Below are 23,100 nucleotides of genomic sequence, written 5' to 3'. Positions count from 1 at the left end.
CCGGGCTGCTGCCCCCCAGCGTGGCAAGGATGGGGCGCTCTGCCAGGTCCCGGCTCGCCGAGCGGGGAAGCAGGACACCGGGTGCTTCCCGGGATGGGAATGGGCTGAGCAGCCCCTGGAGCCTCCAGCCCTCGGGGAGCTCCGGCTGCAGCCCGGGGGATGGGACGGGATGGGACGGGACGGGACGGGCTCGGCGCCACCCCGGCCAGGGACAGCCGGGTACGGGACACCGGCTGTACCGAAATCGCAGGCTGAGCCCTGCCGCTCACGGCAGGATGCCACCAGCTGTGTCAGTCCCACCATCGGGCCACCATCAGCATCGTGAGTCCCCCTGACATCCATGGTGGCCAATGGGCACCCATGAGCCCCCCAGTTCTGCCGGGATGCCACTAGCTGTGCCAGTCCCACCATCAGGCCACCATCAGCATCGTGAGTCCCCCTGACGTCCATGGTGGCCAACGGGCACCTCTGAGCCCCCCACCTCCATGCAGGCGCAGAGCATCGCACCAACCACCCCCAGGGTGCCCCGAGGACCCCTGTACCCCCGGCCAAGCCCGGAGGATGAGCAGGCCTGGCCTTCAGCCCCGTCCCCGAGGAGCGGCGGGGCTTGGCGCTCGCTCCGGCATTTCCGCCGGCAGTGGCAGGAATGCGGTGGCCACGGGAACAATGCCGGCACCTTGCACCGGTCCCCTCGGTGCCGGGAGCAGCTGCCTGGGCACGGCCCCACTCTCAAGGAGCCGGCAGGAAGCAGATGGAGATGCACCGGCGGCCGTTTCCTGCGGCAGGACGCACTGGCTTTCTCCACCGCCGCTCCACTGGCCAAACCAGCGGGACCCGGGGGCCACGGGCATCGCTGCTCGGGCCTGCAAAAGCCCCGTGCCGTGGCTGGCACCAGCCCCCGCTCCGTCCCCACCCCTCCGGCTGCACCGTCCCCGGTGTGGTGTGTGCCAGGACCCTCCGCCCAATGGGCAACCATCGCTGGGCTGCAGGTTGCCCACGTGTCAGGAGCCTGCAAGCTGGACCAGCAGGAACCAGAGGCAGGGGACGCCCTGCCGCTGCCCCACACGCTGTGGCAGAGCCCGAGGGAGGACTCAGCTCCCTCTGGAGGCTCCAGCCCCTCAGAGCGAGCCCTGGCCAGGGGGGACAGGGGGTTGGGGGAGACAGGGGGAACGTGCTGCAGCTCTGTGACCCGGGATGCTGCAGCCACCCCCGGAGGGAGGGCAGGCTCGGTGTGAGCACCCCGCACAGCCCTGCAAAACCTTGCACAATGGAGGTTTATTTGGAACGAACGGTTTCCCAATAAATTACATCATTTAAAAATTTTAACGAAAAGAAAAAAAACTGAAGTCACAAGGCGGGGGAGCCCCCAGCAGCTCAGCCAGTGGACAGGGACCATGGAGCCACAGGGACCCCTCGGGGGCTCCGGCACCGCAGCCCCCCCCCCAGCGGTTCTGACCCCCCCCCCCGGCCGGAGCCGAGCACCCCTGGCCCCAACAGGCAGGGCTCGGCTTAGTGTTTTGGTGGGACCAGTCAGTCGCTGGCCCCAGGGGTGTCCCCTCCCCTGCCGTGTGACCCTGGCACTACAGCCCACCCACCCCCCCAAAAACAGCACCCACACATGCCTGGGTGGATTTCTGGCTCATTTCCCGCCCTCCCCCCCCCTCCACGATCTCCCCCCAGCCTCTACCCTCTGGTAGCCCCCTGGGGAGGGGAAGGAGGACAGCATCCAATGTCAGCCCTGTCACCCAGCTCCAGTCCGAACCCCCGTGGCTCTGCCAGCAGGGCTGGGACAGGAGCTGCCATGCAGAGGGACAGCCCTGGAGTCCCCAGGGACAGGCCCCCAGCTCAGGCCCTTCCATGTCACCCACCACCCCTGTGTCCCAGCAGGAAGCTGGGGGACAGGGAAGGGAGAGGAGAGCCAGGTTGGGGTGGCAGGGAGAGAAGGCTGGGGGTGTGAGGACAGACCTGTGTGCCAGAGGAGGGGGGGAAGATGATGCCCTGCTGCAGGGAAGAGGCCACATGTCTCGATAACCTTCCCGGGACAACCACCGTCCAGTTTCAGAGCACAGTGACAGGACATCAGCGCTGGCTGCGTGGCAGAGGTGACAGACGGCCAACACCAGTCCAGGGCAGAGCACGGGGCTCCCACCAGTACAGTCAGTGCACACCAGCGCGGCTGGCACAGCAGGGACACCGCATGCCACCAGCCAGCCGGGCCACCAGCCAGCCGGGCCACCGCCCTCCAGCCTCCACCCTTCCCCGCCACGGCTCTGGGGAGATGGGGGTGAAAAGGAGAGAGAAGCGTGACTCGGGGAACCGGTGACACCGCCACAGGAGGATGGGACCGCTGGCACAGTGCTTGGGTATCAAGGGATCCACCCGGGGAGAAAGCAGGAGGCTCCTGTGGTGGATGGCAGTGCAATGAGTGTGCAGGTCCTCTGCGGCGCGGGGCGGAGCGGTGGGAAGGAGAGGGGAACACATCCCTTCCTACTGTAAACACGGCACTTGGAGAAGCTCAGAGCCTTTTACCCTTCTGGAGCTGTCAGAGGCCCAGCCCCAGCGCGAGGCTGGTGGCACGGGCCCCAGCTTTGGCACTCGGGCAGGAGTCACTCCTCGTCCCCGGCGAGCAGGAAGCTGTAGAGGAAGTTGGTGGCACGCTGGCGGTCCTGCTGAGTCTGCTTTGCCATCAGGTTGGGTGGGGGGCGCAGGAGGAGGCTGGAGAACAAGGCGGCTGTGAAAGTAGGCAAAATTGGTCAGGACCAGAGACCTTGGAAGGTGCCAGGAAGGGGTTACGTTTCGGTGAGGGCAGCAGGAACGGAGCAGCCACACACTTACCGATCATGGCCACGCTGACTTTGTTGTCTTCTGAGTATTTGAGCAGCTCCCGGAGGAACGACATCAGGTACCGAAACACGCTGCGATGGCAACGAGGCAGCTGGAAAATGACCTGCAGAGAAAAGGGAGAGAGGAAGCTCTCCCGGCTCCCATGGCTGCAGCCGGGGCACGCGGGATGCCAGCCAGGCAGCCGTCCCCCTCCCGCTGCCTCGAGGCTGCTGCGGGACCACTGGCACGAGCCGCAAACCCAGAGAGCAAGCAACAAGCCACCAGCTGTAGCCCAGCGCTGATGGCACTTGTGGGCTTTGGCTCCTGGTGACGCTGCCTCCAGGTAACTGTGGCACCCGGCAAAAACTACCACTGCCTCGGGGCGGCTCCCAGTCAGATCCCAGCTCTCACCCTCCTGCCTGCCCAGCAGCACGAGCACAAGAGGTTTCCCGATTCCAGTACTTAAAGCGTGCCCCAGAATGTTGCCTTCTGCCCAAGGACACGCCTGGCCTTCCTTGCTGCCCCAGCAGCTCCTTTTAAGAGCCACTCAGCCATAATCCTGAAGGGAAGCCCAGGAACTTCAGCTCTGAGCAGGTCCTTAAACCCCTGAGACCAGCGGAGGCTCTTCCACTCCTTGGGGCTGCTACTCCCCGTGTGCTCAGGGTGACACAGGGCCCTCTCGGGGGTCTCTTTGGAAGCCCCCAGGACTGCTGGGGGACACTGCAGTGCCAGCCTCGGGGCAGGAAAGCACTGCCAGAGCACCCAGCTCACCCTGCCCACCGCAAAGAACCTCCAAGTGCCAGCTCCTGAAGCCCCTCGGGAAGGGCTGGGACCCCGCAAACCCCCGGGCCCAGGTGGAGGTGGCTGGGGCAGGGAGAGCCATCCTGGGCCAGCAGCGAGCGGAGCCAGAGGCCACAGCGTACCTGCCGGCAGAGGCGGCTGCTGTGCGACCAGTCGAGGCAGCGCTGGTACAGCTCGTAGCAGATGACGGGCTCCGGTAGGGCCTCCAGGAAAATGAGGAGTGCTTCAGCCACGGAGTGGTTACTGCCCGCTGCGGCGCCGGGAATCAAGGGGCATGACCCAGCAGATGGACCACCGCCCTCCCCAGCCTGCTCCCTGCCTCTCTTCCTCCTCCCCTCTGCTTCCTCCTTGCAGGTCTTGCAAGTTCTCCGCCTGCCATCCCACTCCCTGACACCAAAGCTCTTCTCTGTTGTCCCGCATCCATGGAAAACACCATTCCAGCCACCCTGCACCGCGTTTGCCCACCTTCTAGTCCCACAGAAGCCCTCTGCTCCATTAGCCTTCTCCAGATGGTGCTGCCCTGTGCCCACCCTCCTGGGAGGGGTCATTCAGTGATGGAATAATTGTCTAAAGGGCAATAAATTGTCATGGGTTCCTCAAACCATACCAAGAGGTTATCTCTGGAGGGCAGAGGGGAGCCAGCTCCCCAGCAGGGACCCCCCAGCTAACGGTCATGGACAATTCTGAGAGGGAGCTCTCCCGGCAGAGCCCAGACCCAGCAGGCTCCCGGGAACAGCAGGTGCAGGAAGGATACGGATTGTCTCGGGGATACTGGTGTCCAGGCAGTCAATGATCTGCTCCAGCTCTTCTTGCATGCCTGGAGTCTGGAACAGGTCCTCCTGCCAAAAATCACCACAGGGACAGACAAAGTCACCTTCCTGGCAAAGGCTGAGGCACACAGTGACAGCGGGTGAAGATGGGACCCCCAGCCAGTGCCTCAAGCCCAGAGGAGAAGCCCTGCCCTGTAAACACCAAACTGGAGGTATCTCCAGGTGCCAGCGATGCAGCAGGTCACCAGGCTCCCCAGAGCAGCAGAGTCTTCTCCCTCACCTGGTGGCAGGCGTGCTTGAACAAGTGGTCCACCAAGAGCCAGATCTCCTTCGGCACCTGCAGCGGTGCCTCGCCGGTGTCCTCGCTGTCCAGGCAGCCCAGCGGCAGAACCAACTTCTCCTGGTGGCAAAGAGCACACATGGTTTCAGGAAAACCTCAGTCCCCCTTGGTAAAGACAGTCTGGAGAGGGGAAGAAGCGGAACCCAGGACCCACCCAAGCCCTCGTTCCATCGGTCTCAGCTCCGCTCCCTCCCGCCACCCCCCAGGACAACCTGCCTGGCCCACCATGGAACTGCACCAGGGTCTCAGCCACGCTCTGAGGAGCTGCCCACGGCCACACCAGCTCCCACAGAATGGGTCTCTCGCTAGCCAAGGCGGCCTTGTCTGAACCACAGATCCCACCCTGTGGCCAACACGGGAGGACGGAGCATGAGGAGCCTTTCTGCACTGGCTTCCACATCTCCGGTCCCACCCAGCCACCAGCCCCCCCTCTCCCAGCTGGGCTCCTCTGGGTGCAGAGTCAAGGATGAGCCCTTCCCCACTCCTGGGTGCTCTGACCACGTCTGCCCTCCGGACTCTGAAACAGCCCAGTTTTCTAGTTTCTTTCCCCATTTTCCCAAGGAGCAGGCTCTGCTCCACACAGACTTTCCTGATGCCACTGTCACGTTTTCCCACTTACTCATGCCGAGCAGCTGATGAGCCCAACTGCTCAGAAGTCTCCATCTCACCAATCTTTAAGGGGATTGATGGATTTTTCTTGATTTTGCTCTCACTTTACAATTGCTCATGTTCCTGCGTGCTCCCCACAGAGGAAGCCGTGCACAGCACCCCTGAAGCCCCCTGGAGAGATGGGCAGAAGCAGGAGCATAGCCCCAGGACACCAGCAGAGGAGCAGCACAAGCCAAAGGCAAAGCGTTGCGGTTCAGCTGTCACTTTACGTGATAACTGCGATGGCCGTCCCCCTGCAGCACACACAGTCACTCACTGCCCGCTGGGGCAGGGCTCGGCCTCCCCAGAGACACCTCAGGCTGGCACGAGCCCCGAGGGCACAGGCAGTAGCCACGCTTGCCCCACTGCACAGCACAGCTTTGCCCTGCACACCCCCAGATTCTCCCCAGCGAGCGGGACTGGAGCCCCTCTGCTGTGAGGACAGGCTGGGAGAGTTGGGGGGTTCAGCCTCGAGAAGAGAAGGCTCCGGGGAGACCTTAAGAGCCCCTTCCAGTCCCTGAAGGAGCTCCAGGAAAGCTGGGGAGGGACTCTTGATGGAGAGGAGCCCTAGGAGGAGGGGGAAGGGTTTGACACTGAAAGAGCGGAGATGGAGCTGAGATCTGGGGAAGAACTTCTTTGCTGCGAGGGTGGTGAGAGCCTGGCCCAGGTTGCCCAGAGAAGCTGTGGCTGCCCCATCCCTGGAGGGGTTCAAGGCCAGGTTGGAGGGGGCTTGGAGCAACCTGGTCTGGTGGGAGGTGTCCCTGCCCAGGGCAGGGGGTGGCACTGGGTAGGCTTTAAGGTCCCTTCCAACCCAAACCATTCTGTGATCCTATGATTCTATGATGGCCACGCACCTGCCTCGCTTGTCCAAGCGCGCGGGAAAGGCCGGGAAGCAGCATGCTCGGCAACAAGCGCATTACAGCTTTGCTCTAAAGGGGAAGAGGTGAGAGCTGAGGACCCTCTGAGAGCTTAGGGCTCTTCAACAGAAGGCCCCCATGCCAGGAGTCACAGCAGCGGGGCTGAGTGCTGGAGCAGTGCCCGACTCTGCCAGGCGGCCCTTGGCATGGCTGGGGGAGCTGCGGAGACCCCCAGGGCAGGAGACCCGGGCTGCTTAGAGCAGAGGAGGAGGAGGAAGCTCGGGTTGCTCAGGGCGGAGGAGGAGGAGGAGGAGAGGGAGGCGGCGCTGGGCCTTGGCTTTTCCTTGTGCCAGGCCCCGAGCGCCCTCTCCTGCCGCGTGCGAGGAAGAGGAGGCAGGTCTGCAGCCTCTCTGAGGGAAGACGTTCAGCAAAAGGACGTTCCCAGGAGGCAGGCACCAAACTGCCCCCTTCCCCCCTGCCAGGAAGGAGTCTGGGAGCTTCCTCTGCTTCGACACCCGAGCTTGGTCCCCTCTCGGGGAGGGGACATCCATTCCCTCTCCTGTTTTAACCCTGTCACTGCACAGCTAGTCTGGAGAGGGACAAGCCACCCAGCCCAGGAACCCTGCCCAGAGCCAGCTCCAACAAGTCACCAACACCAGCACCTCCCGCTGGCTCTGCAAACTGCAGATTTGGCTGCTTGGCCCTGACCCTGCTCGGGCATCGGGGGCTACGAGAGGGGCAGCCCAAGCCCTGCTGCTCGAGGATGCAGAGAAACATCTGCCTCCCACGCCAGGCCCTCCCTCGGCCTTCCACACCAAGATGGAAAGAGCAAAGTACTTCAGTTTTTGAATTCAGCCCTCTCCCCACATCTAAAGGAGGTGCTGTGATGAACCCCACCCTGCGTGTATGGTTAGAGCCAATTCAGATATGCCAAAAGTTGCCAATCTTTTCTGGAAATGTCCATCACTACTGCCAGGATCAGGAGAGAATTTTTTTTTCCCCCCCAAAGCAAATTTGTTGAGCTTCAAGCAGCTCAGCTGTGCTGGCCCCATCGTGGCTACAGGGTCACTTGGTGCTTCTCCGTGCTCCCATCGCCCACGGCCGCGCTAAGAGGCTTTGCTGGAACCAGGGCTCCCTCCGCACCCACCTCCCTCCCCACCTCGGCAGGGAACAAGGGGGGGAGCTCTCCCTCTTTACAAACAAGTCACTGGTAAGCAGAGCTCCCCAGCAATGGCTTGCGTTACCTTTTCTAAGAAGCTGTCTTCTCCCTGAGAGCAGTGGGAAAGAGAGAAGAGGAAAAAGTATGGTTAAGGGAGGGAATGTAGTCTCAGATTAAGCAGAAACCTCATTTGCATTACAAGAACCCCCTGAATGCCAGGGCCTTCACACATTTTGCTGACATGGTCAAAGTTAAACCTGCGGTGGGAGATTTGCCTGCCAATTAGCAAAAATCCTGCTCACATGATGCACAACCTTGTCCGGATTTCTCCAAACTCCTCAGAGGGGCCTTGCCGCAGCACCGCTCCAGCAAACACTCGGTCCACAGGCAGACGAGAGGTGTCCGCCGGGAAGTTCCCCTTCTTGAGTCTTCCAAGTCAGAAATAAATATCCCTGTATTATTTCAGCCATCTTCCCTTGTGAGCAGGCCAGAGATAAAACATTCACTAGGCTAAATCTGTGTTTCTGAGTGTGTGGCAGCTGCGGAGCTACCAGGCCCCCTAAGCAGCTTTGTGTAGAGTCAGGGAAATGAGTGTTTGTGCTCAAAACCCCCGGCTGCTCGTCTGTCTCACCCTAATAGCATTAACACTGCGAGGAGGGGCATGGCAAAGTCCCCTGTGGGCCGTCTGGCCAATCCCTCCGGCCATCCCCACACACGGCATCCGCTCACCGGCGCAGTGCGGGCTGGCAGCACGCGAGGCCAGCCAGAGGGGTCCGCAGGAGGACACAGAAGCAGGTTGCCCGACCTGAGTTTTGGCAGATCCACCTTTTCAGGGTGGGAGGAACCGAAAGGCACTGAAGGGCTGAGCTGGAAAGGCAGCAGCCTCGGCACAGGACGTGCCTGGGAGGGAGCAGCACCGCGGGCTGCCCTGCGGCTCCTCCAGCGCCTGCTGTCGTCGGAGGCTCTCAGATCTAACACAGCCACAACAGACCGGCCTCTCGCAGGGAACAGCTTGCTCCGAACAGGAGCTGGCGCGGGTTCTTCCTCCTCGGCGCAGGGGGAGGGAGCGCAGTGACAGGTTGGGGACGGCAGAGAGCCACGCCGCAGTTTCGTAACCGGGGTGACTCATCCCAACAGCGGCACCACCACCCACCCGGCTGCCTGCCCTGCTCCTCACCTCTCCTCCCGCAGCCTTCAGCGTGACCGGCTCCCTGAGACTCACCTGCTCTTGACACAGAGGCTACAAGAGGCTTTTTGAAGCCCTCAGTAGGATTCCAAGAAAAAAAAAGGTGAGATGTTAATACTGAAATCCCAAAGGCGAGATGCTCAAGTGTCAGCAGCTTCTCCCAGGAGAGCCACTTCCAAGCAGACTCCCACCTACACTTCGCTGTCCTGCCTCAAACTGCCTCTCACACCCCTCCCGACCCGCAGTCCCCAGGTCTCCCTGTGCTGAAGACAAGGGATACAGCCCGGCCAGGCTGAGAGAAACACCCGGTGCAGTGAATGACGAGCCCTAACACTACAGAATGCAGGAGGGAAAACGGTTCTTAAAACACAAACGCACTGCCCTCCTCTAAACACCAGCGAAAGACTGGCCCAAACGGCTCCTGGGCTCAGAGGGGGGAGTGCGGGCACCTCTCCCTGCCAGAAAGCGCTCAGCTTGTCCTGTCTCTAAGAACCTCTCAGCTCACAGGTACGATCAAAACCAAGGACCTGAAATAGCTCTAATGCCACAGTAGCTGTATAAGCCAAGGGACTAAATTTTGCCCTGGTCCGTTACACATCGTACCCCCAGAGCTTGCTCAGCACGTTCCCACTGAAGCCCTGCAGCCAGACGGACCCCGCTGACACCCCGGGCTGCTCCTCTGCGGCAGACACCGGGACAGGATGCTCTTCTCGGAGTGTTTTGCTTCCTGTACCTCTGTGTGTTTCACTGAATAACAGAAGGAGGAAACCTACAGGTAAAGGAAGCCAAGAAAGCCTCAAAGTACGCTTAGAAAAGTAACAGCGTGTGTCTGCGAGGGCAGAAGCCAAGAGTCGAGGCCCGAGTTCCTGTCCATCAAGCAAGAAGTGAGTGCTGAGCCCTGAGCAGGAAAAGGCAGGGGGAAAAGCCACCGAGACTGTTGAAACGCTCCTGACCAAGTTCAGCACATCGCTAGAACAAGACTGACTTTCAATCAAATCCTGAAAGTATGAGGAGCCTGAGGCCTGGATTAGCTGCTGGAAGCCAGGAGGCAAACGCTGTACCTTGCCACCTGGACTCTGCTAAGCCTGATCCTGTGATTACCAACAGTCTGGTACAGTAACGGCCTTTCGGTATGTTGGGCCTGTGAAAACAGTAGGCACCTACAACGAAAGGTGGGAACCGAAAGAGGCAGCAAAAGGCACGGTGCAACTGCTGAGGGAAGAGAAGGAAGCGTAAGCAGATGGAGTGGAAGCTGCCAAATCCACAGCTGTGAAAAAGCAGCAGCTCACTGGACAGAAGAGATGCACGTGAGGAAGAGACTGCGAGATATGAGGAGGGAAGGTATCACGTGTCAGTGAGACGAAAAGAACTGGGCTAATTTTTCAGATGAACAAAAAAGAAATGGTTTTCCTGGGTAAACAAGAATGGGTAAATAGACTAAACCTCAGGAACTGCGAAACCTCAGTGAAGCAAGGCCAGGAAAGGCCGTCAGAAGAGAGGAATGAACCCAGGCTGAAAACAAGGATTAAGATCCCCAAAATGGGCTTAATCTCAGAAACAGCCACGAGATACCAAAAAGACAAAAGGTGTCCAGGGCACAGCTGCCCCCCTCACACACACATCCTTCAGAAGGATGAGTATTGACGCCAGGGCCAGTGGAGCTCGGGGAGAGGAGCAGTTATCTCTGCACGACAGGAGAGCCTGCTCACTGCAGTCACTGGGAGCAGAACTGGCCAGAGAGGCTGCGGGACTGGCTGTTTGCAGAGCTGTACCCAGCAGCCCACCTAACGGCATCAAAGGCCCCTCTCTGGTCCTCCTGCTTCTGCTTGTTCCCTCCCCTGAGTAGTGCGAGTCCCACCAGCGTCCAGAGAAGGCTCCTGGAGCCCACGTCACTGCAGAAGCAGCCCAGGCACCTCGGAGGAGAGCACTTCCATCACACCTCCTGGGACACACCGGTGCTGCCCAGCTGAGCCTGCCGGCACCAGCGTGACAGTAACACAAAACACAAGGTGCTGGGATCACAGTTTTGCCCCACCAAGCCATATTTAGAACCTACTCAGAAACAGGGGATAAAGAACAGGCTGTGAGAAGCCACGGGTTGTGGTGGAGGGAGATAACAGAGCACCTCAAGCTCTGGAAAATTAAATCAGGTCAGAGCCAGCGCAGCTGACGGGAGCTGAGGGCACTACTCCTGCCTTTAGGAGTAAGCAAAAGGGAATACACGCTCTCTCTCTAAGAGAGCGGCCCCAGAACGCTGCTACTCACCAGGTCAATGAGTTTCGTGACTGGAACTTCTCGGATCGGTCGCCTCATTCGGCACAAGGCCTCCAGGGAGGTGCCAAAGCAGCTGGGCAGGTAGGTCCCACTGATGGTGAGGAAATAGTCCTTCCCTCGGTCCAAGTGAAGGACAAGAATATCCTCGATCTTATCCTCGCCCGAGTTCAGAAGGGTTACCGAGTCCTTACTGACATACACGTCCAGGGAGATGTCTGTGCTCTCATCTGCAACAGAAGGGAGCTCTCAACAACACACAGACACTCTCCAAAAGGAGTGACAAGGACAAACACACAGTGGCACGGACAAAGGCCATGAAACTGAGAAGACAAACAAAGATGACCGGAATAAAGGCGAGACACAGGAAAGGTGGGAAGGACCGAAGGAAGATGGGGTGGCCATCTACACCAGTACACACTCTAGAAACCGGGGTAAAACTCACCTGGCTCCAAGTACCCTTCACAGGGCTCGGCCCGAAGCCATGGCTTACAGTAGTGGCTGTCATTGAGCTTTGGGATGAAGGAGAAGTGACAGGTGACCTGCCCATTATTGGTGATCTGGAACTTCTGCTTCTGCAGCTGACGGAACTTCACATTCTCAAACTCGAACTACAGAGCACAGAGAAAACACAAAACACATCAGTGGCCGGGCCGGGACACCCAGCGAGACACCCAGGCCCTGCAGGGACAACCCACGGCTGAGAACCACACACACAACCCAGCACTCCTGACAGAAGACCTGCCAGCAGCCAAGAGGTCCCTTTTATCCAATTCCCGGTTATAAAATAATGGATAAAGCTCCATTTTCTATAACCCAGTTTACTGAATCAAAGTCTCTAGCAGTAGTTCTAGCACTTGTAAGGCTGCTGTGTTTGGGAAGTGGACAGTGAGTCAGGTTTCATCCTCACTTCTCTCCTGCTTAGCTCCAGCGAGGGAAGGAAGTCATTCTCCATTCTGTCCATTAGACGAACGATGTCTTCAAACGACTTCCGATACTTCTGCTCATCTACAACCTTTACCTGTGGAAGATCAGGAAACACTCAGCAAAGTTTCTGACCAGCTTCACAGGAACTCTTTTGAACACGAAGAAATTGCAGAAGTGAAATATTTCTCTAAGCACTGGCTACGTGCAGCTGAGAGGTGAGGAGAATTGTGTCTGTTTGACACAAGTCAAGGAGAATTTGAGGAGAATTTGTGTCTGTTTGTGGGTGGGGTGTGGTTGTGGGCATTTGGTTTGGTTTTGGTGTTGGTGTTCTGGGATTTTTTGGGTGTGGTTTTTTGGTTTTGTTTTTTTTGTTTGGTTGGTTTTTTGTTGGTTGGACTCGATGATCTCAAAGGTCCCACCCAACCAAAAATATTCTGTGATTCTGTGAGAAGTTGCATGCATGGGTGCACCTCCAAGCTGCATATGCAACTTTATGCATATTTTACCCCTACAGACGTTACTAGTGTCTTTCTGGCCACTGGTCATACTACTGGGAGATTGCAGGGGGTGATCTCTCTGGGACAGCATTGGCATCCCCCAGCATCACTCATGGTTCTCCAGAGGAAGAGGAGAAAGGCCCTTCTTTAAGGAGACTGGAGCTACCAGGGAGCAGGAGGCAGCGAAACCGGCACAGACTGTCTCCATTTGGTAAGGTGGGAAACCCAAACCTGCTGCCAGCCCATCACCACCACAGCAACGCAGATGCAAACCAGCCACACACTCTCTTAACACATCAGAGCCAACACTGCAAGAGCAGGCACAATGTTTTACAGGTTTCTGCTGCATCTCCTTGTGGAGGAGAGAAGAGAGTAGCTCACCCACTCTAGTACCAGACATCACGGGTTATACCCCAGAAGCTCAGCGGCATCGCTAAAGCAGTGGATGGGAATGCCTTTCTCTTTACTACACAACCGCCCCTGCTCGGGTAAACTCCAGCAAACTCCAGCATTACTGTGGCGTAACCAGGCAGCTCAGCACACCTGCGCCTACACCGGGGACACACCTGAGTTTTGTTCACTCTGTCCTCTTGCAACAGCACCAGCAGAGGTGCCTGGACAGTGTAACCGCCTCCCGAAGGAACGCAGGGCGATACCGGGATTCTGCCCTAGCATATGAAAACAGTTACCCCGATGCGGAAGAGCGCACTGACGGGTTTGTGGTCACTAGTCTTCAGGTCCATATGGCTGCAATATCGGAGCTGATTGATGTTCCCTCCTCTCCAGAGGATTCGATCACACCACGCCGGCACACGGCACTTCCCACTACAAAGGAAAACAGGTTACCAGGGAAATCCAACAATCCTAATAAACTATCCAAGCTGTTCCTCTTCCCAGCCAGGCCACTCCCTCCACCCCTCCATCAGCAGCGATGGGAAGAGCTCCCATCACTTCCCTCATCTTCACTACTGCCTTATTTCTCCTGCTCTCTTCCCCTTTCCCTACACAGTAGCTGAAATTCTCATCCTTTCCAGCATCAGGAAACAAAATAAACTCAAACAAGACTGTTTCCACAGCCTGAAGCCATGTGTACAGTGACCCAAGCCGCACCAGTTCCTTTTGCTGTCAGATCTTTCTGCCCACTACAGCCAGATCCACGGGTTATTGTTCCCACTACGGAAAGTCGACTCAGCTATTGCCATTATGTTATGGAGACTGAATCCCGGGTTATCCTTCTCTAGATTAACCTCTGTGCTGATTCATAAACACAGGCAGAGTAAAATCCCATGGCTATACGGTTTGAAACTCCTTCTTGGGAGTTTCTCCATTTAGAACACTCTTCTGCAGCGGATGCCCAAAGCTCCGTGGGAGGCAGTGGGCAAGAACCGCTGCTGCTACCACGGCGCAGCCACCCCGATGGGTGTGCGAGTCAGGGGACAGCGTGACTCAGAGACAGCGCGTCCTTATCTCTTCAATTCCTTTTACACTGTTTGTTTGTCCCTGGTAGCAGAAAAACCCCTGTGGAGCAGGGTCACCTGCGAATTCACACTTCACCCGCCCGCGTTTATTGGAACCAGCAGCCACCGAGGTGTAAGGCACGTGCCCGGCAGCGCACACAGGGGCTGCTTATTTCAGAAGGGAGGGGAAAGGAAGGAGCACAACCTCCCTGTGCACTCCAGCCATCACCATAACACCGAGAGGCATTTGCAGCTCTGGGAAGCAGGAAATACAAGTTTTGTGAGAGAATGCTTTTTATGTCATAGGAAACATATCCATTGGCAGATGAATTACCTGGAGTCCCAGCGATCTGTTTTAGAGTCATATTTATATGTGGGGATGAATTTAATCTCTCCCTCGGTGAAGTCTGCAAATGCTTTCTTATGAGTGCGCTGAATATTCAGCTAAAGCAGAAAAAGAGCACTTTAAATAAACAAAACCAACAAATCACCCTGAACACCCCCCCTACCCCGCAGCATCAGAGCAACCACAGCCTGTGGCCTTGAGATTCACCAGACCCCCCCACCAAACTGCCTCTCACTCCTTACGCCTCCAGCAAAGGTGAAGACTCAACCCATGAGTGAAATGTTTTCTGAACAGACTGAATACACATTGGCACAGCGCTGCTTACCAGACCGTGCAGACCGCATAGAACAAGAGTTAAGGGAAATATTAATTGCTCCGCTTGTGCTAACTGCCTTCATTAGTTTTCAGGCTTAAGCATCACCATCATTAATATTTCACTGCCAATCATTTTAGCAAAAGCCTCCAGGAGTGCGCTTGGCTGACAACCTCACACTGCCTTCCTTTCCTCATTTAGTCTTCTGAAAAATTTCCTAGCTTTTTTCCTCACAAAACTCTAAGCTATGGTTGTTTCCTGCATGAAGCTCCGCAGTACAGCAGAAACGAGCTCCAGAAGAGAATCAATCAGACTGGCTGTTCAATTGTGCGTCAGAGATGATAGTACACTGTTTCTGTTCATGTTCCGCAGGTACAATCCTTCATCTTAAAGGCACCTCTAGCGCTGCCTTGGTTTTTGGTGTGTGGCAGAGAAGCGCTGCGTGAGACAGGCCACGGCACAGAATTTAGGTCAAACAGGGTGAGCAGGGATGGGCGCTGCTCTCCAAATCAATACTGCTCCCAGAACGCCGATTCCAACAGCTCTGGGGCTGTTACACACTCCTATGTTCTAGCTTGTAAGAGAGGACTCTTCCAATGAGATGCAAAGACACTTCAAGCCATGGGGTTAACCCCAGCATCACGTACAATCCAGTTGTGTTGAGGGGTTTGATGTCACCTGGAGCTCTGCCGAGGGGCTAGTGTCTGTGCACAGGCATCACAGAGCGTCTGCCAGCTCCTCCCGAGCACGGGCACGTCTAAACCGCAACGGCCTCACAAGTTGAGAGCAGATGTCAGGGGAGTTCACTCACCTGGTCGTACGTCAGCAGCTTCTGAAGCTCGTTCTTACTGATGAGGCTTTTCACTTCACTGGCATCAGGGAGACAGAGCCTGTAGTTGAGGTCTCCCAACCAGATGACAACGCTGAGAATGAGGACAAACGTGGAAAAGAAGAGGCAGCAGTTAGTGCCGCAGGCTGGGCGGGGAGGAAGGGGCAGAGGAGGAGAGAGGGTTGGCTGCTGCTGATTGAGGCTGAGACACACGGAAGACCAAAGGATATGTGAAGGATCGAGTCTGACAGCAGAAATTTCCAGTGGGAGCAGATCCTACAGTACTGAGTCCATCTCCTTGGGAATCCCAAAAGGGATCCAAGACTTAACTTAATGGGAGATACTTGAGTTTGCCTCAGTCTGAAAAACAGCTGAGAACGCCACCAACTCTAATGAGGGAAATCAGTGCATCTTGCCAAGCTTCACAGCCTCTCAAACAACCCAAATCCCATCTGTAGTCAGGCTCTTGTGTACACAAGAGGTGACGGCAGAGCTCGCCAAGCAGGGCCTGCTGCTGGTCAACCAGTTGGGCAGGATGCCGTGTGTGTGATACCTCCTGCGATACCGTGGTTTTACCAGTTTGTTTCCCACTGCCTTTCTTTCAACAACATCAGGCCGCTGCTCTACCATCGCTCCTTACAGGGGCCAGCCCAGCCCAAACCACACCAGCAAAGGCTGACGGATGCAGGATTGGCAAAAGCAGAGCTGGTTCCTGCTGAGTTTACGACCTCCAGAGCTCACTGTCCTATCTCACCCGTCAGCCATCCCTCACCAGCACCCGCCCTCACTCCGCTCCTCTCTGCGCCTTCACACAGACCCACAGCAGCCAAAGAAACACTTCTGCTGTTCACTCTTCACTCCACAAAGGTTCCATTTAAAGATTAAAATCTAAACCCCTCTCTAGTATCAAAGCTCTTCCTGTTTACAGTCAAACCTCAAAATTTCCATTAGTGGATTATCAAGGATAATCTAATATTTGAAGTTTTTTCTGTGCTAATCCACTCTACATTTTATTTTCAGTTTTTAAATGGTTTAAATACTAACTCCAGAAGAATTCATCGATTCTATCAGGTTATAAAAAAATTAATTTATATTCTTTGTCGTGCACATGTTTGAGTTTGATTTGGATTATTCAGCACTGCTGTCACCTCATTAAAAATAATAATAATTAAGAAAAAAAACCAAGTATCGCCCGCACATCACCCAATTCATTTCAAAATAAACTGAAACAGCAAGTGTAAAGAAGCCTAACCCGCACAGCCTCTGCCCACCCTGCTATCCCTTCTCTCCCCCTACTCATACTCCCATTTCCCATCACAAAAAGCACCCTGAGTTACTTCAGGCCGTGTAACATTCAGCCGCTGACGCAGAACGGTGCTGCTGGATTGAAGTATTCAACACAGCATGCCAGGCAAGGGCGGTGAGATACAGGCTGCCCCAGTCCCCGCAGGGAGAAGGTGACCATGCAGTCCGGCTGCAGGAGCTCCAGCACAACACAGGCCTCCACATTTGGGGTTATATTATACTAAGCCAGAAAAACTTATCTGCACAAAATCTCCTGCTGCTGTGGTTCTGACTTGATTTGGATTATTCAACACCGCTTCAAAAGGGGAAACAGCAAATTCAACTTACTCGTGTTTCATGATGTTGAGCGGAGGTAGGCTGTCATCGGGGGGTACAAAACTCATCCGAGCACAGATGTCCTTATAATCCTGATTTCGCCGCTCAAAGTCCTCCACATGAGCCGCGAGGTGGGAATTCACGATGCAGAAGGTGGTGTTGTGGAACACGAACCTCACGGCCACACCGCCCTTGTTGCCCTGGGGAGAGCGGGTATCGGCGCTCGTTAGAGGAGACGCGGATGGCAGGGACAGGGGACCAAAACCAGAGGGTGCCCTTTCTTGCAGGGATACACGGAAGGAAGGGATCGGCCTCGGTCACTCACCATCTTTCCCATGATTCCCGTACCCACAGACTCCGTCATGATCTCTCTGATATTGCTCAGCTGATCCTTCTTAGCAAATATCAGCAACATCATCCCAACGAGACGGACCATTTGCACCTACAAAAATAAAAGAGATCCTGAGTCCCAGAAAGGTGGTGGAAAGGCAGTTCTGATTTGTTTGCTCCGCCTGATGCTCTGCTTCTCTGTCCCTCCCCACTCCTCCTCATGTACTGTACTCAATCCCTGCCTGAAACACCACCCAAAGCACCTCCTGTCCCAGAGCAGGGTTCTGGGGGACAATCTGTCATCCCCCAACGGCCACCCACTGCACTGAGCTCACTGCACTCCCCTCCTGCGCTTCCCGACAACCAGGGCTGGCTTGTGGCGTAACAGAAACGGCACCAACACAGAGTGGATCCGTTTGTGACACCTCAGCCTTTTGCTCTAAGCAGCAAAACCAGAGGTACACACAGGCGAGTATAACGCACCCCTGCTTTCCCCAATTCCCGCTCTGGGGTCAGGTGAGGAAGGGGGAAGCCCATTTCCGTTTCTTTTCCAATCACGCCAACTCCGTGACAAACCCCCCAGCACCCAACAGAACTCACTTTCTTGTATTTCGCCTGAGGGTGCAGGGACTTCTCCACCGCAACCAGCCACTCCTGCTCCTTTGCAGAATCAAGGTAGAAGAAAGCCTCCGTGCTGAGGTCCAGCTCCTGGAACCTAAAAACCCAAGGCAGGTGAGCACATCCCCCTCTCCTTCCCATCACCCTCCTTCTGCAGGAAGGTCCAACATGAAACCTCTGGCAACGGCTCTTCTTGGAAGAGCAGCTCCTTATTGCCACTTGCTAAATAAGGCAGCAGAATTTCACCACAGGGCCTATGAGTGCCTGCTGCAACACACCCCAGCGGCCATCTCTTGGAGAAGCGTTACTTCAGGCTGAGAACAACCAGAGAGCTCCGAGGAGGCCTCGAGCAAAATCTATCTTGTTCCATCCTGCCAGCCTCGGTTAACCCAATACTCTGCCTCAGCCAAATGGCTCTTCCCCCTCAGACAGCTCTTCTGAGACAGAGCTCAGCTTTGTGGAACCTCTGAGAAAGTTAGAGGAACTTAAAATAGATAGAGCCCACCAGTATCCAAATAAGATCAACGAGAAACCCAGCACCGTCAGTAAAGACGAGGCCACTGCTGCTCACCCGATGCAGTAGAAGTCCGGGGGCTCCATGTCACACACCAGCCAGGGCTCCAGGCTGCTGTCTGGGGACTGCCCGTTCACGTTCCACGTTCCCACAAAAAATCTACGACACAAAAGCAGCCGAATTGTTAGAAAACACAGTAACTACCACCGCACCAGCCCGGTCTCTCCAGTGCCCGCCCTGCAGCGGTGGGGCTAGGAACAGACACAACACACGAGCCGGCTGCGCGCTGGCCAGGCCAACGATGGGGCAACCAACAATTCTTCTGGGCTTGGCCCGTTGCCAGTGACACTCGTATCGGGGATTTTGCAGAATGCTCCCAAACTAAAGACATTTCCCCTGGGCCAGTGAACATCTGGCTCTTTAACATCACATCACACGGGGCAGCACTAAGAGAGTGCGGTGGGAGGGGGGCCTTTATCCTCCTCCTGCCCAACCGCTTCGGTCTTACTTGTGGGTCAAGAGATCTGACCCACAGAGGGTCAGATGTGGAAGGAGGAGCTGCGCTGCGGGCACTTCTCGACTTCCAGCCCGCAGCAATGCTGGTTTAGCCACCCGAGCTGGCCATTCAGCAGCACGTGTCACATCTCAAACCCGGGCCAGCCTGGAGTCACAGAAGAGACTGACCAGCATTGTCTCCAGGCTCAGCGCTCCTCAGCCGCAGCACTAACCTGAAGTTGTGGAGGTTGACGTACGTCTTCTCTCTCTTGGCAAGCAGGTGCCTGATGAGGCCTTCTCTCTGTCCCGACTGGGTGCTGGGCAGAAACATTTTGCGCATGGTGTTGGTCACTTTTGGCTGGTCTCTGGATGTACCTTCTCTCTCTCGGTGAAATCTAGGAAGGAAGCAAGAGCAGAATTAAAACTGCTGTCTAGGAAGAGAAGGGAAAAAGGGAAGAGACTCGCCACATTACTTACGGCCTGGTTTGGGGCACGGGAGGAGGGGGGGGCTCCCGGCGAGATCCCGTTTGGTGGTTTTGCATGTTTCTTTTCTCTTCTAGGCTCAGAGCGTTGAAATCATCCTCAAACTCCAAAGCTCCTGTAACGAAAAAAACAAGCACAAAGCCCTGAGAAACAACTTAAAACAGCTCAGATCAAGAAGTAAAAAATGTAACTCCACAGAAAGTAAAAGAGCAATATATCAACTGTGATGACTCTGGGAAAGGGGCAGTAACCACAAGTCAAGGCAGGAGGGAGCTTAACATACACAAAGCAAGGCACTAGGCAGAAAACAGCACTCAAGAAGGAATGAATGGTTCAGGGCAACAGAATTCAAGGATGAGATGTTTATTTTGTGCAGGGCACCATGAAGGGAGGGAACGGGAAAGAGGCCAGAGCACTGAGCGCAGGGTGGGACACAGTTCCCTGCCCCTCACTGCCCCGTTACCCTGCAGCCATGGAGCACACAAAGGTGACAGCCAGTGCCGTACCCAAAGAAGAGGCCTGCGATAGACCTGGGAGGTTCTTCTCCACCTGACACCGGCTGGCTGAGTCCTTAGGGTTGGGAAGAGCAGCTTTCAGGTGGGCTGGGAAAAAAAAAGTCAGCCCTGTCAGAAACTGCTGGCAGTGGGAGGATTTCACAAACACAACCGTAGTTCTGCCTACCTTCCTGTATGCTCTGCACTTCCGAAAGGAATCCTAAGCAACGCTCCTCGTCAGGGATCTCAAAGAGCCGCTCTGCTGTCTCATCCCCTTGTATCCGGACCTTACAGCCTGCTTCGGGCACAAACACGCTCACAAGTCAGTCAGGGCTGGGTCACAGCCACCATGCCCCGAGAGCAACCAGGCTTTCTAGGAATCCTTTGAGCTCATCAATGAAAGCCACCCTCCAGCTACTGTTCCCAAGGAAAACCTGCACCTAAACTAGTTCTCGGTGCTTCTGAGATCCCCCCGCCCCACCTCCCTCAGAGCACCATCACCCAGGTTTTCCTGGGTTTGGGAATACTCCCTGCTGCGACCTCGGAGAGAAGAGTTCTAATAGTAAGAAAAATTTGTTGGAAGGGAAAGCAGAACGGGTGACCAGAGAGAGCGTTGTGAACACTGGGAAAGGCAGAGAGTAACCCAGGCTCAAGGACAGGTCAGAGAAACGGAAGGGAGATGGGAACGGTTCAGATGCAATGCAGGACCTCCAGAAAAGATTTAAGGAGCTAAAGGTTGACCGATTGCCAATGGTTCAATCTGGGCGTTTAAGACTATGTCTGTCAGGAGAACTGACTGACCAAAAGAGCCAGACGACGGCCTTAGGGGAAATACAATCCCTGCTCCATCGAAAGACAGACACAAAGCACGGAGAAAGACTATGAAGGGGTCAGTAAAACATGCAGGTGTCAGTGCCCAGCAGGCAGCCTGGCTCCTGAGAGGAGCTTCAGCTGCGCGATGGCAGGTACAAAACTTACTGTTTGTAGCTATATCAATCAGTAGAGTTTCCTCTGCCTCTGGAAAAGAGAAAAACGAGACCAAGAGTTCACACTGAATGCTGCAGTAACTCACTACTCAAAAAAGCCTCCTGCCTGCTACTAGCCACAGGAGAGTCCTAACGAAGGAACAAACAGCTTTAATTTACATCTGTGCTACTAACAGCTCTGGCAGAAAGAAGGGTCGTGTCTGGACAGCCATTTCCCACAATCAAAGCGTCACAGGGGGCATTCCTAATATGCGGAGCTCTCGCACACCTGGATGGTTCGTCCCACATCGGCGTAGCTCCTTTGGGAAAGACAACCTGACAATGAACTTCAGAGTTGTCTACACAGCAAAACTGACGGGGAGAACACACTGAATTACACAGAAGGGATAAACCAACCCAGGAAAAGGTGCTGTTAGTCCTGACCAAGGGTTTGCCCCAGGCACACACACCGCTCTTTAAGTTCTTCCAAGACAAGAAGAACTTCTTTCCCTTTCTACGGGTGGCTCTTTGACACCTGACAGCTTGCCTGACCTCACACAAGTTGTGATCTAAACATGCAGGAATCGGACTAAAGCTCCCAACTCTTGCCATTACAGAGAAGACAGACAGACAGACAGGCATCAGCAGACCCCAAATCCCAGCCCCTGCAGGGACGTGCTGAACGTTGGCTCTGTGTGATGCCAAGCCCACCACCCATCTAAGCCCGCTGAGCTCCTCACAGCTCTGCGCTGACATGGGAAGATTCCCCACTCGGATGAGGAAGAAGCAGGATTCCACAAACTGTGAGTCTTACTTTCACGGGGAAGCATTCTCTCTTTATGGGTTCTCAGGAGGTAGATCAAGAAACGCTGCTAAATTCGGGGTTTGCTGATAAACAGGGGGGGATTCCTGCCACCACACGAGAGCCCGCTGCAGGGGGGTCAGTACCTTGCACACATTTAAAGCGGCTGTTGATGGGAATATAATCCGGATCAGAGTTTTCCTTCTCCTGTGAATGGATAACTATCCTGCAGGCAGAGAAAAGGCTCGTAAAAACGCAGAAGAAACAACTCCCTCCTTGTACACAGACAAACGCAGATACAGTCACAAGAGCTGTAATTACAGACGAACGCAGTGTTTGTTTCTGTTCTGTGCTACTGGAACAGGAGACGCAAAAGGGAAAACCCGCTCAGAGCCGCGCAAGGACGTGGGTGCAAACACAAGAGCGTGCGGTGAGAAAGTAAACGCCGTTCAACTTTGGCTGCTCCGGGGCAGATGGGGCATTAGGGTGGCAGTGGCTCTGGCTCCTGCGAGAAACCCGGAGCGGGAACAGGCAGCCAGAAAGCTCATTTCCCCTCTCCCTGACCGCAGGACACCGTGTCCCACGCCGGGGGCAGAATGCCGGGGGCAGAATGCCGGGGGCAGAATGCCGGGGGCAGAATGCCGGGGGCAGAGGTGGCTGCCGGCACCCGCTGTCCCCGTCCCCTCTCTAGCACAGCGACACAACAGTTTTTAAGTTTCCCGAGACAGCCACAGCGACCGGGAACGGCCCGTTTCTCTTCCAGCGCCGCCACGCTCGGTGACCCGGTCCCTCGGCGGCGGTGGAAGAGAAACGGGCCGTTCCCAGGCCCCCGCTCCCTCCGAGTCCCCGTAGCCCGGCACCGGCCCGCCCGGCCTGGGCGGCAGGGCCTCCACCGGGCCCGCAGCCGCAGCCGGACCGGGCCCGCCCGTTGAGGGGGACCCAGCCCCGAGCTGCCCCGGCTCCCCCCCGGCCAGACGCGGCCCTCAGCCCCGGCTGCGGCCCGGTACTCACCCGTAGCGGCCGCTCCGCCGGCCCAGGCTGAGCACACACGGCTCCCGCCGCCCGGCCCGCACCTCCGTGCCGGCAACGCTCTGCGCCGTAGCTAAGGAAACCGCCGCCGCCGACTGCCCTCCTCCCCACCGGCCCCTCCCGCCCCTCCCCGGCCCCGGGCAGGTCCCGGTGGATACGAGGAGGCCGCAGGCCGCGGCGGGCGGCTCCATGGCGGCGCCTCGGTCTCCCGGCGACTTGGCGCCGAGGCAGCCGGCGCGGGGCAGAGCGGCGCCGCCCCCCCCGCACTGCCCCCTGCCGGCCGGCGGACCGACCCCCGGCTCCGCCCCCGCTCGGCAAGGGAGGAGGTGTGCTCGGGGCGGGGCTGCACCGGCGGGGCGGGGATCTAGGGAAGCGGGGGTGCACCGCGGGGCCTGCCGGGCTCGGGGCGGGGGCCCCTCCCCGGGGTGCGGCGGTACCGGTTACCCGGGGCTGCTCCCGCGCGTGTCCCGCCGCGGCCCCGGGCACGGAGGGGCGGCCACCGGCAGCCTGGCCACGCCCTCCCCCG

The 23,100-nt window shown here is 56.7% G+C and overlaps 1 protein-coding gene across 3 annotated transcripts; it reads right to left on the bottom strand.

The window, feature by feature from the left end:
- Nucleotides 1-1,262: 1,262 nt before the first annotated feature.
- OCRL (OCRL inositol polyphosphate-5-phosphatase) lies at nucleotides 1,263-22,765 on the bottom strand. 3 transcript variants are annotated; one of them, XM_074147178.1, is made up of 24 exons: nucleotides 22,733-22,765; nucleotides 22,557-22,636; nucleotides 21,692-21,771; nucleotides 20,757-20,795; nucleotides 19,966-20,076; nucleotides 19,791-19,886; nucleotides 19,279-19,399; nucleotides 19,035-19,196; nucleotides 18,364-18,465; nucleotides 17,775-17,889; nucleotides 17,170-17,286; nucleotides 16,857-17,044; nucleotides 15,207-15,318; nucleotides 14,071-14,180; nucleotides 12,969-13,104; nucleotides 11,766-11,876; nucleotides 11,301-11,466; nucleotides 10,850-11,085; nucleotides 7,484-7,507; nucleotides 4,675-4,794; nucleotides 4,379-4,463; nucleotides 3,747-3,874; nucleotides 2,836-2,947; nucleotides 1,263-2,731 (listed from the first exon to the last, which is right to left on the bottom strand). In XM_074147178.1, the coding sequence occupies exons 1-24, from the start codon at nucleotides 22,763-22,765 to the stop codon at nucleotides 2,607-2,609; spliced, it is 2,709 nt and encodes a 902-aa protein (XP_074003279.1). In that variant the 3' UTR covers nucleotides 1,263-2,606. The 3 variants fall into 3 exon arrangements, with proteins under 3 accessions (XP_074003279.1, XP_074003280.1, XP_074003278.1); XM_074147179.1 differs by having other exon boundaries at nucleotides 19,279-19,402; nucleotides 19,806-19,886; XM_074147177.1 differs by having other exon boundaries at nucleotides 22,557-22,765.
- Nucleotides 22,766-23,100: the final 335 nt, after the last annotated feature.

The sequence above is a fragment of the Numenius arquata genome, chromosome 5 (genome assembly GCF_964106895.1).
Source record: "Numenius arquata chromosome 5, bNumArq3.hap1.1, whole genome shotgun sequence".
NCBI lineage: Eukaryota > Metazoa > Chordata > Aves > Charadriiformes > Scolopacidae > Numenius > Numenius arquata.
This window is presented reverse-complemented; position numbering and strand designations above follow the sequence as displayed.